The sequence below is a fragment of the Pleuronectes platessa genome, chromosome 15, assembly GCF_947347685.1.
Source record: "Pleuronectes platessa chromosome 15, fPlePla1.1, whole genome shotgun sequence".
Taxonomy (NCBI): domain Eukaryota; kingdom Metazoa; phylum Chordata; class Actinopteri; order Pleuronectiformes; family Pleuronectidae; genus Pleuronectes; species Pleuronectes platessa.
The window spans coordinates 19,777,644-19,791,289 of NC_070640.1; the positions used below are offsets into that span (position 1 = coordinate 19,777,644).

At 42.5% G+C, this 13,646-nt stretch overlaps 1 protein-coding gene across 1 annotated transcript in view; it reads left to right on the forward strand.

Annotated features, from left to right (window-relative positions):
* med13a (mediator complex subunit 13a) overlaps positions 1-13,646 on the forward strand; it is a 77,116-nt gene that overhangs the window by 11,062 nt on the left and 52,408 nt on the right. The window contains exon 3 of the mRNA XM_053441265.1: positions 11,152-11,320. Coding sequence (XP_053297240.1) covers positions 11,152-11,320 — 169 coding nt within the window. The remainder of the gene's footprint in view (positions 1-11,151; positions 11,321-13,646) is intronic.

Consider the following 13,646-nt stretch of genomic DNA (forward strand, 5'->3'; position numbering starts at 1 on the left):
AAGATAGTGGGTAATGTGGACGGTGCATAGATTGCTTTGTCAAGATAAGTTGTTGGTTGTAGAATGAGAAATGACACGGATTAAAGTTTCATCTGAGAAACTCAAGGAAATCTTAAAATCTGTGTTATCTGATACCCTACCCCCTTGTAAGTGATATCTAAGTGACTGTTACCCTACACCAAATCAGCACCTGGCATTTTATTTTTTTCCAGGTAGAATAAGTAGTCCACAGCCACATGTCTGTTGAAACAGAAAGGAAAAGGGTAATGGAAACTGAATTCAGTGCGGTCATAACTTGAGCGAGAAACACAGCATGCCTGAGCAACCAAGCAGAAATAAGGCCAATGCATCCATCCCCCACTTTCTTGTTTTCCCTCTTCAGTAACAGTGATATAAGTGATGGAAGATGGGAAAAGGCCATCTTTATTCATGCTCTCTGCCATGTAGATTGAACTTTGGAGTCTGAGCCAAGCACAGCCTGTCTGTGACCCCCCTTCATTATGGGGATATTGTGCCTGAAGTGGACTCAAAATGGGAGCTGAAGGCTACAATGGGCAGCTCATTCAGGCCTAACGGGTCCTGGTAATAACCTGAAGCGTCTGGCTCAGGCCCTCTAATGGAGTGAGCTACATTTCAAGTAGAACAGGGTGGCATGGAGAATCTATGTTTGGAAATTCTTACAGTCTCTGCTGTGTTCTTACGCAGGCTTTGTGGTGGTAGTTGACGGGGGGCTTTCGTAAATTACTTGTCAAAAAATACTGTATGGATTGTATTATTTATAGAACATTGCCACAAATTAATAACTAAACAATATTCATATATGCAAACAGCTCCATGTCTGTGTTTTCTGTCAATCTCACCTGTTACTTCTCTCCTTGCTGGCGCTCCTCTGGGCATTCAATCCCATTTTTCTGTTCCGCTCTGAGACCTGAATTTGTATACTTTTCTATCATTCAATGTTGGTAGTTTTTTGACTGTAGTTTTTTGGCTCGTGGCGAGCGATCAGAAATATATCATTATATGGAAAACAATGGATGATTTTTTTTTTTTTTGCAAGACTCTTGGAAGGTCCTGTTTCAGATGTTGTATGTGTAATAAAAACCATGGTGCGGTTCGTCTCTTCCTCATGGACAGCACAGATGTATATCCTGAACACCTGATGAGACGTTTCACACTCCCCATGTTCCTCAAGTGTTTTGCACCCTGACTCAGCTGTGTCTCAGAATGAACGTTCCCAGATGGACGGTGCTCCATTTTTCCTATTTTGGAAGCTGCTGCTACCTTCTTCTTTAGCTTCCCCTCCTTTTTGTAACTGCTCTGGGACTCTGGCATTGAAGTGAGCAGGGCAGCCTCTCTAGATGGATCCAAAGGAGGGCCCCCTTCTGTCCTCCTTTCCCCCCCTACCTGCATCTGCAGCTGTTGATCAGTCTCTTCAGGATTGTGTGTCCTGAGACCTGATAGAACAAGCGGGGATGAAAGAATGTAAGAATCTCTGACCTGTGTCTTTAGACCTGTGTCTATCCTTTCATAGAGACATTTAGTGACATGAATTTATCGTCCTCCCGAATTCATAGATTTCCGCTGGTTTTCACTCTGAGTGAGGATCTGATTGGGAACCAGAGGCCATGTGAATGCTTATAGGAAAGAAAATATTTAGTTTTCTGTGTCCTGGGCACCTTGATTGAAGATCTTTGGTAGTGTTTGTCTGTCCCGAGAAGTAGGATGATTGACAGCCGGCCAACACACTACCAGTAGCAATGGCAGAGCAGACTGGGCCAGGACCAGCCCAACAGTCTTTTCACCACCGCTCTCTTCTTACCATTACATTGGTGTCATGTTTTGCCTTTGGTCCCAGCCTGTCTTGAGAATTCTAAAAAGCTTACTATTTCTTATTGTGGTTACAGCTTAACTCTAGTGCAATGTTGGTGGTAAACATGAAAATCCGCTCTTTTCCTTTCATTTCAGTGACGAAAATTATGCTTTCTCACGCGCACACACATACACACACACACAAACACCCTCTGCCATCCTCATTAGATTAGCGGCCTGTGAAAGTCTTCTAATTTTGAGCAAGTGCCATTTCTGTATACCAGTGTGCCAGTAATCCCTTCACTCCAGGGAGATGAGGGGAGAAGGAGTGAGCTTGAGAGATGAGAGTCGTGAAGGGCGGAAAACTTGAGGGATCTTTTAACTTCTGACACTTAATCACCATTGAAGAAATGTAAGGGTAACAAACCACCAAGCGCCTTTTCTGTTCTGTTGGAAACCCGCCGTGCTCGTTACACAAGGAGAAAACCAATTCTAATCTTCTCCTGACCATGCACAGAAATTATTTCCAACAAGAGAATGCCATTGCTGAATTTAATGGCTTGCTTCCTCCCACCTCGCAGTTGACTGTGGGCATGTATTCTTATGCAAATCCTATACTCTCTTCATTGTCCTTTCCCTTTAAGCTGGTGAGGTCACCTGACCAGGGGCACCCTGGTCAAGTGAAAGATACAGGAAATTGCTTCTTTCTCCTCCTCTGGCCCGCTGACTCTTTTTGGCAAAGAAATTAGGAATGATGTCTTTATGTGAAGGTTATTGCTACATAGTACTTACCTAAGCTCCTAGGTTATGTTCACATAATTTTAGCTTTCTACACCTGTGCTTATTGAGCCCATAAAACAGAGTTTCGAAAATGCTGCTGGCCCTGTTTTAGTTTGCATCGACCAGAGTTGCGTTTTGGTCTGGATGGGCAGACACAGACATTGGGAAAGAATAACATGAGTAGCCATGTTTGTTTCCTGATTGAGTCTTGTCAGTCACAATGGCATCTTTCCCTTGTCTTTGCTTGTTGCTACATTTTATGATAATACCTGTAACAATTTCTGTGGGGTGCGTGCATGCACAGTTGGCTGTTCATGTGATGTTCAATTTCAGGCATGTTGGTATGGATAGATTATTCTTGACGGAGTTAAAAAGCTTGACTCAATGGGCATTGTTGTCAAACAGCATTTGAAATTAGTGTTAGGGCTCGGCGATACAGGAAAAATTCGTATCACAAAATGTCCATCTCCTCGACTACTTAATGATGTTTTGAATCCATTCGAACAAAGGCTCAATTTAATATCATTCTTGCTTTGACAGTGATCTTATGACCGTCGTCTTTTGTTTTTGCTGGAATGCAGTAATTATTTTAATTTGTCTGCCTTTGACAAGTTCATAAGATTTTTTTGACCACTCTCCACCATGCCTCGAATCAAAGTTGAAATACCCCCCCTCGCACCTCAGGGCAGAATATCTATTTTATTTTTTCATTAGTCTATTGTGTTCTCTTACAGGTCCACCTTTTTTTCTTGTCATTCGTGGGGGGGGGGGGGGGGGGGGATTCTCTCCTTCAAAAGTAACTGCCCATATGTCTGTGAGAGCAGCCCTGTTTGAAGCACCTGCAAAAAACAGGCTCTAATTCGTTTGGTGACAACAAATATCCACCGACCAGAAAAGAAAGATTTTTTTCGATAGCTAGATGATGAAAAAAGTGCAGAGGGAAAACCAGCTTATTGTCATTTTGGGACACGTAGACATGTTTTCATTGCAAGTTGCAATTGCGCCTAATTAAAGCATGGATTCACCTGAAGTCGGCTCTAGCACAATCAGCAATAGACAGACTGTAGACCGGACCCAGACGCCATTCTATAAGGACCCAGTTCTATTATTAGATTTCGATGGAGAGTTTCTATTTAGTTTTTATTTATATATTTAGCCGCACAATGATGTAAGGCCTATTGTAAGGTACTGTAGCCAGTAAATCCCCCAGGCAAGGATTCAGAAAAAAGAAATCCCACTCACTCTTTAGAATTTCCAAATGTTATTGACTATAAGCCATGCAATGGCTAAATGGAAACTGTGCTTTCTCTTAATCGATCTCGTGGTATGTTCTCACTTTAATACTGTTTGATCGCCACAAAAAAAATAAAAAATTGGAAAGTGCCACTTTTAGTGAAGTTTTGTTGGGAGTCTGCACTGGATTCACAAGGCTGTGGACGTGCATCAAAGATAATTAGTTTGTGACACACTTTTTTAAGCACTTTTCCTTCAAAAATGCTTCTAAACTTCAGTGTGCAACACAGAGAATGATGAAGAGATAAATCCAGACCAGCTCTAAGGGGAGAAAAGCAGAGAGGCCAATGGCTTTGTACTTTGGGATCAATTTTCCAGGGCTAATCTCCTGCCTATGAACCACCCTCCGCTTTCCCCTTTCCCCCTGCTCCATCTCTCTCTCGCGCTCTCCCTGATGGATCTCCTATGGCTGGCACAGTGTAGGAACTCGGCCATGCATGCAGCTCTGGCCCATGGGTGCAGTCTCCCTCTCTTCTCCATCTATCTCGCTTTTCCTCTCTACTCAAGAAATATTCATTAATTAGTAATGGAGACTTTACAGAGCACTGCTGGTTCTCTCCCTCCTTCCTTGCAGATAAGGGGAGAGGAGTGGGAGAGAGGAGAAAACCTTCTGGCCAGGCTTGGTACAATCCCCTTGAGCACAGTCGATCACAAAGCATTAATCCTGCTGTTTAATGACCGACTGCTGCTCTAATTGCTTGCACACAGAGGGGTGGGTGGGTGGTGCTTTCCCCAAGTTTTATGTAGACGTTGAAACGCCCCCGTACCATTTTGTGAGATTTGGGTTTGAGTGTTTTTGGGATTAGCGACTGATGATATATCCTCTTGATGTTATACCATTTGTGCACTTATGTGAGCATTCATGTCTAAAAGTGTGAGGTAGACGTGAGTGTTCTTAACAGAGCTGCTGTGCACCCACTTAAGAGCTTGTTTAAAGGTCAGCTCATCTGGGCCTGACACACAGAGACAATGACATGGAAGTGTCCCTACCATCAGTTGAGCTCATAAATCTTTTTCTAAATGAGGCCTCTGAACTTTCTGCCCATGCACTGACCGCAGCACACCATAGCCCACCATCCGAACACATACTTTATGAACACTCGTGCTCAAATATTGACTGGAAAAAAAACCTTTGGTACAGTTGTTTTACTACACGTTAAACGGTACTATGCACGATCATAGTAAGTCCAGCAAGTTCAAATTGAAACAGGCGGTTGCCTTGTTATATGCACAGTTAAACATTAAAAGTCTACACTTCGCCGGAGGTAAGATAATTCGCCTTAGCCAGGAGCCGCGTTTAAGTTCAGGCGCACACCGCACAAGCTCTGCCTGAACAGAGCGTGAACAGAGTCCCGGAGGAGGATGGCATTGGACGTTTAGGCTAAAAACATGGTTCAGGTCCTAATAACGCCAGATTAGTGTTTGTTAAAGTGTAAAGTGAGCGCAGGTCAGCAGGAGTGTGGAGGGAGGACAATCAGACCAACCCCTGCTTCTTGTCTTATTCTGAAGCAGTTTCACAATCGTTTCACAGCGTTGGTCCGTAGTGAACACTGTGTGTTCACACTTTTTGTCGCCACTGTTCTGGCTTTTACCGCCTCTCCTCTCTGATCTCTGCTTTACCGTCCGTGTTTGAGTGAGTGAGTGAGTGGGGGCGGGGCCAGCCCAAGCCTTGTCTTTATATAAGTGTAAACTCTGCAGAGGAGATGAGATGAGGAAGCGACACGACTCCCTTAAATACAGACACTGACCAGCTAAATCGTATGTGCGACCAAGGAAAACCTTTAGTCACACTTGACAGATGTTTGGTCGCGCTGTGGAGCCCCGAAAGAAGGAAGGTCCTGTATTTTGGATAAGTGTACGTTTCTGTAAAAGAGACACTGATATGTAAATAAACTTGAAGCTGCCACTTCTAACATGACAGCTGCGGCAGTCTGCGTGCTCTGCTGCGTCGCAGAAAGTAAAGCACATCCGGCTACAGGAGCCTGAAAGCTCTGTCTTGTAGAATACACCTGCTGCTTGAGTTGGGTCAAGAATAGATCCCATTCTCACCTCAACAAATCCCCCCAGAGTTCGTGTTCACCAGACTGAAATCATCCTCTATAAAGGGGTCTCACTGTGGTTGTTTGCTGACTATCTCTCGTTTCTCTCCAAGTTCTCAATTTAAGGAGCTGGAAAAACTTCAGGACTCTGTTTGTGTTGTTGAAAAGTGCTATTTAGTATTATTCACGTAATGCAACTTGACCACGACCCCTGACCATTGTGTGATGCATCTTGAATTAGCAACCACTTCTTTGCAGTAGACTGTATATGCAGAATATCTTGAACTCTAGCAACACTCACAACAAAAGAAACCTAAGATGCTGGCTTTGTTTTTTGATGAGGAGTGAGGTTAGATGGGTCTCATCCCTTTTCTTAAGTACGTGGAAAGACAATGTTTTTTTTTTTAATAAGTAGTCTTGCGTTGTTACCCGACCCCTGCAGAAGGTTAACTCCATATCCTAGCATCAAAGAGATATCTGCACTAAAAGTCTCATCTGGTCTAGAGCCCTGTTGGTGTGTTTGTGAAAATTTGTTTGTAGAATGTTGCCTTATTATTTCTAGTCAGTGTCAAACTGTTTACATCAGGTGGCACGCTAGATTTCAACTTGAACTGCTGTGTTTGTGTGGCTGTGTTTGAAGTGTGTTGCAGCAGTCATGGCATGATGAACATGAGGTCGTTCAGAACACTTGATTTAAAACAGACGCACGTTTAAGAGTTGCCTGTCGCTAGAGGGAAAGACTGAAGAGGAACAGGCGACAGAGAGTAGGAGGGCAGTTGTGGTCTTTGCAGTGGGGAACAGATGCGATTGCTGTGGTATTTGATGTAAAAGTAGGTGGAGGGAGGTTTCTGCCAATCTTCCCATCATCAACAGATGGCTGAAGTAGGACTCGAGGTTTAACAGCCAAATTCGCGGTGTTTTGAAGTCTCTCTTATGATGGCTTTGAACTTTGTTGTTTTCCTCCTACTCTCTTTCACATGTTATCAGCTACGGTATACCAGTGTTTTCCATAAATTATCTTTACTGTGGCAGTCTGCCCATATTCTAATTTTCATATTCATAATGAGCCAAAAGAGTTTCACATTTCTCATAGCAACATCAGAGATCTCTAACTTGGTGTTTTGCTGCATTGTACAGCTGTGTGCATGCTCGTGCTGTCATCCATAAAGTTGTTACCGTCCACACACAGTCATGCGTCGTAGTTTCAGCTGTAGGTTCATCGTTCTCTTCCTTGAGAGAACTTGTCTCTCATTCTTTAGTCTGTGCACCTGTCAATTGGAATCTGTTTCACCAAAGAGTTTGTTGTCTGTGCACCTCAGTTGCTAGGATTGGGTACCGTTCACTTTTGAACTGGTCCCACTGCCTGGAATTCACTACCAGTACACATCTGTCCTTTTTTCTGTACTTTACTCTAAATTTACAACAAGAAATGTCTGAACAGGGTTTTTCCTGAAAAGAGAATTGCAAGTCTGCCAGATCAGTGGAAACCACTTATATTAATAACTATGAAGGAATTGTGTAGCTTCTGTATGAATTGTGTAGCTTCTGGATGATACCTTTCAATGTACTTGAAGAAAAGGTAACGGCGCCACACACACACACTGACTCTGCTGCTCACTGCTCACACAAATGACAGCGACAAAGAGAGGAGCAGTCAATTACTGACCAAGCTTGTAGAAACTGTAAAACTGTACAAATCATTTTGTGTATAGACCCAAATGAGCTGTGCATGGCTCCCTGTCTGCCTTGGTGGAGCTGTGGCCGGGCTGTGCGCACTCTTATGGTCCCTGGGTCTGTGCCCTCACTCCCTGGGTGTTTGCACCATTGATTCGCCATTGTTCAGACGGTGTGCACTGATCAAAACTTCCCCACTCTCTGTGATGGAAAACTTGATCCCATGGCTACTCGCCCTGTTTTCTAAAATGTTAAATGTTTTCCTTCTAATAAGTTGAGTTTATTCTGCAGTTGCTGCTAATTTTTAATGGGAAATTGCTGTTTTCCTTCCCTTTTCCTGCTTTTGCCCTGTTTTTCACTGTTCCTGATTTAATCCCTCAAGATGTGCGTGCACATGACGTATTAGCCGGTTGCTCTCAAATCATCGAGCACATAACCCCACTTTACTTGGCAGCTAGCCTGAGGTTGTTTTTCTTGAGTTGATGTAATGTTTTTAAGGCACGCTGAACTCTTGAGTGTCTATTAGAGCTGTGGCATTTGAAAGTGGATGTGATGTGGTAAGGATACCTTTTTTCCTTTTTGAAATTGCAGTTGACACTTTTTTATTTTTCCAGCAGATGTTTATAATTTCCCCCTTGCAACACATAGTTGGCTGTTTGCCTGAACTCAAAACAAAACATTATAGCCCTCAGCATCACCTTAAATAACCTTTTAAACCCAGCAGGCTGGAACAGGGCCATTGGTGTCTCTCTTGTTCACGGGAGGAAATCGATGTAATTTCCTTTTTTTGATAGCCTGAGAACCATCTAAATTTAAAATATCTTTACCTACCTTTCCATTCCAAGAGCAAGCCATGGGTTCACTTAATAATTCAATAAAATGTGATTAACTTGCCTCTGGGCTGGATTGTGCTGAGCTGGCGCATGTCAAGCTGACAAGAAGGTGTGCGTCACAACTGGTATTTATTTGGTCTGTTTTCAGGCAGAGGCAGCACACTTGGGGAGATGTTTGCTGGTGACTTGACTGAAAGGAGCTTAAGTCCTGTAAGATGTGAGCAGTGGCTGTTAATGAGATTAAACCAGCATTCAGGCCAGCGCAGAATGGGATTCAGAGAGCAACTCTGATATGGGTGTAACAATTAGGGATGGGCGTTCGATTAAATTGTCTTCGTCGATCGTCGGGAGAGTTAATGACGAATTTTCGATTAATCATTAATATTTTCGAGTTCAAAAATTCACTATTTATAAGTTACATTAAAATGCAGTGGGGAAAAAAAGCGTGTTTCCTCATTGAGATCTTTATTACAAGATGAACAAAATATGCGCTGCCGTGATCTTAAGCAGCGGAGCCGACAGCTAGAAGCCGGTGCTACTAAACACAACTGACCCTCAATTTTTTCCCCTCCAAAATAAAATAATAATAATATAAAAAAACATAATGTTAAACAACAACTACAAATATATAATACTTAGGTCTGACAGGTTTTGCCAAATGTAACTCAAAACTATCAAACAAGGTACTGAGTCGAGAAAGCTTCATAAAAATAACCAGTAACTCACATACAACTTCAGCACCAGCCTACGGATTTGTGTTGAGAAAGATGAGCATGTTAAACTGCTCTGGGGTCAGATGCGAACGCAGCCTGGTGACCGTCAGTCCAGCCGCAGAAAAACTCGCTCTGAGGGGACTGACGTCGCCGTGATACACAGGTAGCTCCGTGCTAACTTGGCTAGCCCGGCCGCGGCTCCGGTGTTTGCGCTCCCCTCGTCCGTGTCAGACAACGCAGGCTCCTCGTCTCCCCCAGCCTCTGGGATAGCTTCGCAGTGTTGGCAGTGAACCAAGTCATTTTTTAACTCAAAATGGTCCCATGCAACACTTCGCCGTGTCCTCTTCATGTTTACTTTGGAAATGGAACTACACGGTAACTCGCAGCCAGTCGCAGGTAACTGAGTACGACTGTGGCGTTTTTTTCAAACACTGCCCCCCGTGGTCAAATGTGTAATTAGCGAATTCCTCGATGAAAAAATTATTTCATCGAGGAAATTCTTAATGATCAATTAATCGATCGTCGATTAATTATGCCCATCCCTAATTAGGATATTAACCCAATTAACGTAATAATCTGAATAAGCAGCATTTTCTGGTAACATAAATAGTGACCTTAATAACCAATAACTGAATCAAGACATGAGGAGTGTTTTCTTTGTTGCATTATGTATATGTATTAATTGCTTTATAAAGTGTTCACATCATTTTACAACATAGACATATGGCAGTTACCAACTGCTTGATGACATATGCCTTGGGTGTAAACAAGATGGAGTTGTAACTTGTAGTATATCGTAGATTTCAGGTTGGGGTTTTAAACTGACAGAATAACATTGGACGTAATGATGGAGTTGATGTATTGGCATGATTCATTATCAGACTATGCTCCGTAAGCATTTAAAATATGAGTAGAATATTCTCTGCACAATTTCTACATGTGCATAGTTTTGTTTTATACCATGTGTTATAGTGATTTGCCTTTTCTTTTTACAACAAAACGACTCGTGATAAAATCTTGGTTTTCCCCACTGCACCGAAAAACAAAACCGGGGCTGGGAGTTTGTGAGCCATAGCTTTCTTAAACACCGGTATTAAAACTCAACATGTGTAGTTGCCAAAAGCACCTAAAACCGCCATAGCTTAAAAGCAGGCAGCAGCTGGTTTCTTTTTCACCTCTCGGTAACAGCAAGTGCAATCTTGTTTGCATTTACATGTTTTTTTGCCATCTTTATGCAATATGATTCTCAGATGTCACTCTAGATATGACTTTCTGTTTTGCATTCCAGGAAATGTGAGTTTTCTGCATCAGGGTGTGAAAATCGCTTGTCATGCTCGATGGATTGTCAGAGCGCAACCTTGTTGTAATTTTTTCTTTCAATGATTATGCGCCAGATATGATCGTGTGCACAGTGAATGTGCAAGATCCTTTTCTGAGTTTCCAGTATGTTTGATTAGTTGATATAGTTGCTCACAGCTGTTTACATGCTTATGAGAGAGTTCGTCAGACAGGGTCTGCAAGGTCATTCATTCTTTCATTGTATCGTGTCTATATTCAGTTAAATGTATCACTGTTCAACTGTACTTCGACTTGTCATCCACACAGTTATACATTTCTCAGCTTGAATTGCAAAATCTTATATGAGTCACTTTTTCAACTTGGGTTAAATGGTGTTGAATAAAACATAGAAAAACTTTCAAAAATCAAAGCTTTATATTTTGGTGATACAATATATTTGTTTTGACAGTAGTTGTTCCTGCACTTGAATATCCCTATTAGTGACTGTACCATCTGATCAAGTGCATGGCTGTTGGTGTGGTTTTCCTTTACCAGCCGCAGCAGTAACATGCACATCTCTCGCTCTAATTGTAAATAGAGTTTTTGTTCTGTCACGATTGACACTGCCTGCCCTGGAGAGTTCTGCCCTGGTTTGAAAATAATATGGTAAGAAAACGCACACAGCTTTCCACACCACTCAGATTTCTCTGTCTCTCTCCTCTCTTTTTCCAGCCGAGGATGATGGGTTGTGGGAGAACGGCCTTTCTTACGAGTGTCGCACGCTGCTGTTCAAAGCCATTCACAACCTGCTGGAGCGCTGCCTCATGAATCGCAGCTTCGTTCGCATCGGCAAGTGGTTCGTCAAACCCTACGAGAAGGATGAGAAGCCCATCAACAAGAGGTACGTTGACGCTCACTTTTTACGTCAACTTCTTGTTCAGAATGTTTCTCTTTTATGGCGGTGCTCTGTGCATGTACCTGCACTGTGGAAAAGGGGATTTTTACCTTACTCTTGCCTTTTAGTTTTTTGTTGTTGTTGCTGGCTGTGTTGTGATCTTTTGCAGCCCAGTGGGCTGATCACTGCTCCCACAGACACAGGCCTACAGTTTTATGTGCAATTAAGTTTGTAGGCTATTGAACCAACACTTCCATAGGTTTCTAATTCTCTCTGGGAAACACTTGACACTAGTTCACATTCATATGTCTGTTTTAGACAGAGGTAGATATTAAATAGCATCTATTGTATCAGAGATGTCCCACCCCTTTTTGTTGCAAATTTCCAGGTCAAGGAGTTTATACTGGATCTAATTTTTTTTTAACTATATATTTTTCCTCTATGTTAAGCAAGCTTACTTGAGAGCAGTAGATGTCAAATAGTGGCCTTTAACTAAATCTTAAACTCCATTGAAAGTAAGCAGATGTTTAAAAGTTAAACTTATAATAAAATGCTCATAGATCCCTATAAACATGACCACATCTGATCAAAATGGAATGATTTGCATTTAAATGCATATCTCTTTGTTTACAGGATAATAGACAACAACAGTAATTTAAGTTAACCACTAAGGAAACAGCTAGTACCTGTTTATAGCAGGTGAATCATGTGATCAATTGGTACAATTTTGAATCTTTTACTGCAGCACAATGTATAGATTTGCTGAGATGGGTATGACTGTAGACTGGATACAAATATAAAATTTCTCTAATTATGTCCTGGGGCAAACTGGTCAGTCCTGAGAGGCAGCAAAGGGACAAATAGGAAAAGACGGTGACTTCATAACCATGCCAGCCCCTGAATGATTGATGTATCAAGAAATGTCCTGTGGATCAGCTCGGGACATTCCTGCACAGTAGACTACATAACAGCTGTGATATGAGAGTTTTAAAGAAGACTGATAGAGGTGCTGTTGCCAACAAGTGCCGACACTCTCTGTCTCCTATCGCTCCTCTTGCTCTGAGTGTATTTGTGTATGACTGTGACATCCACCACCTCCTCTTTGCTATCTGCTGAGCTGGATTTCTGGCTGTCGGTGTCTGGGTTCATTGATAAGAGATGTAGACGTGGGTAGAGAGGAGGAGAAAATGACCGTAGCAGTTGTTGCCTTGAATCCCGAACGATCTCCCTGACTCTTCCTACTTCTTAAATGTGGTGTTGTTTTAAGATTACATTTGTAATGTGAGGTGTGACATAGTTGATGCGTGTGTATGTGACACAAATGCGTGAACGTTTCAGATGAGACAGACTCTACTGGATTCTTTGAGCTTTCTAAAGATTTACAGTGTCTCATCTGAAACTGTTATTTTGTTCAGTTAGCAGCTATCAAACTTCCCACTCTGTGATGTCTTTTGCATTGTTTTGCAGCATTGTTGCCGGATTTCCCAGTCAGATGACCACCGGGACCGTGTTGTGTTTGTTTGCAAGCTAGTTGTGTTTGTGTTCCCACTGTGTGGAGTGGCAGATCAGAGTTGTCAGCTTTAATACAGAACTCTTTCAGGGCCTCGTATCTGTCGACAGTGACTCACATCTCTCAGGACGTGTATAATAGAGTTTCACTTAACAGGCAGACTAGTAGACAATAGACACAATAATATGGAAGAACTCATTTCTCTTTTAAGCTATCTATTTTCATGTCTTGTTTGTAGCACTATTGCTTTACCAGGTACACTAATCACAGAGGGCCCCAGTAAAGGAAAAACCATGGTCCTTTCCTTGAGTCTGAAATTCACAGGCCACCTGCTGTCTGTGTGTCAGCTTCTCTCTCGCCCCTCCCTCTTCTCTCAGTTTCTCTCTCTCTCACGCTTTCCCTCAGTCCCCCTCTGCTGTCACGGAGCAGACTGGGCAGGTTATAAATAGTGGTGCAACCACCCTGAATCTCCGTTGTCGTCAAGGATGTTTTTCCTCACCCTTCACTGTGTTCCGCTGTGCCCCAGCCACGCTGGGATTTAGACAAACAAAGCACAACAAACCTTTGACAGAAATTCACTTGGAATCGTTTTGTGTTTTTTATGTTACTGCTCCCAGACCAGTTGATCTGAGGGTGAAACATTTTTTGTTCTTTATTACTGATGTAGGGCTGTGGTGTTTGTAATCTATTAAATGGCTAAAGCGATGTTGGTTCTCATCTCTGCAGGAGAAAGTAATGTTGGGTACTCTTGCTTGTTTGTGATCTGGAGCTCCTCAACCTTCTTTGTGTTTTAGCACTGCTCAGGTTTGTCCTATCATTACT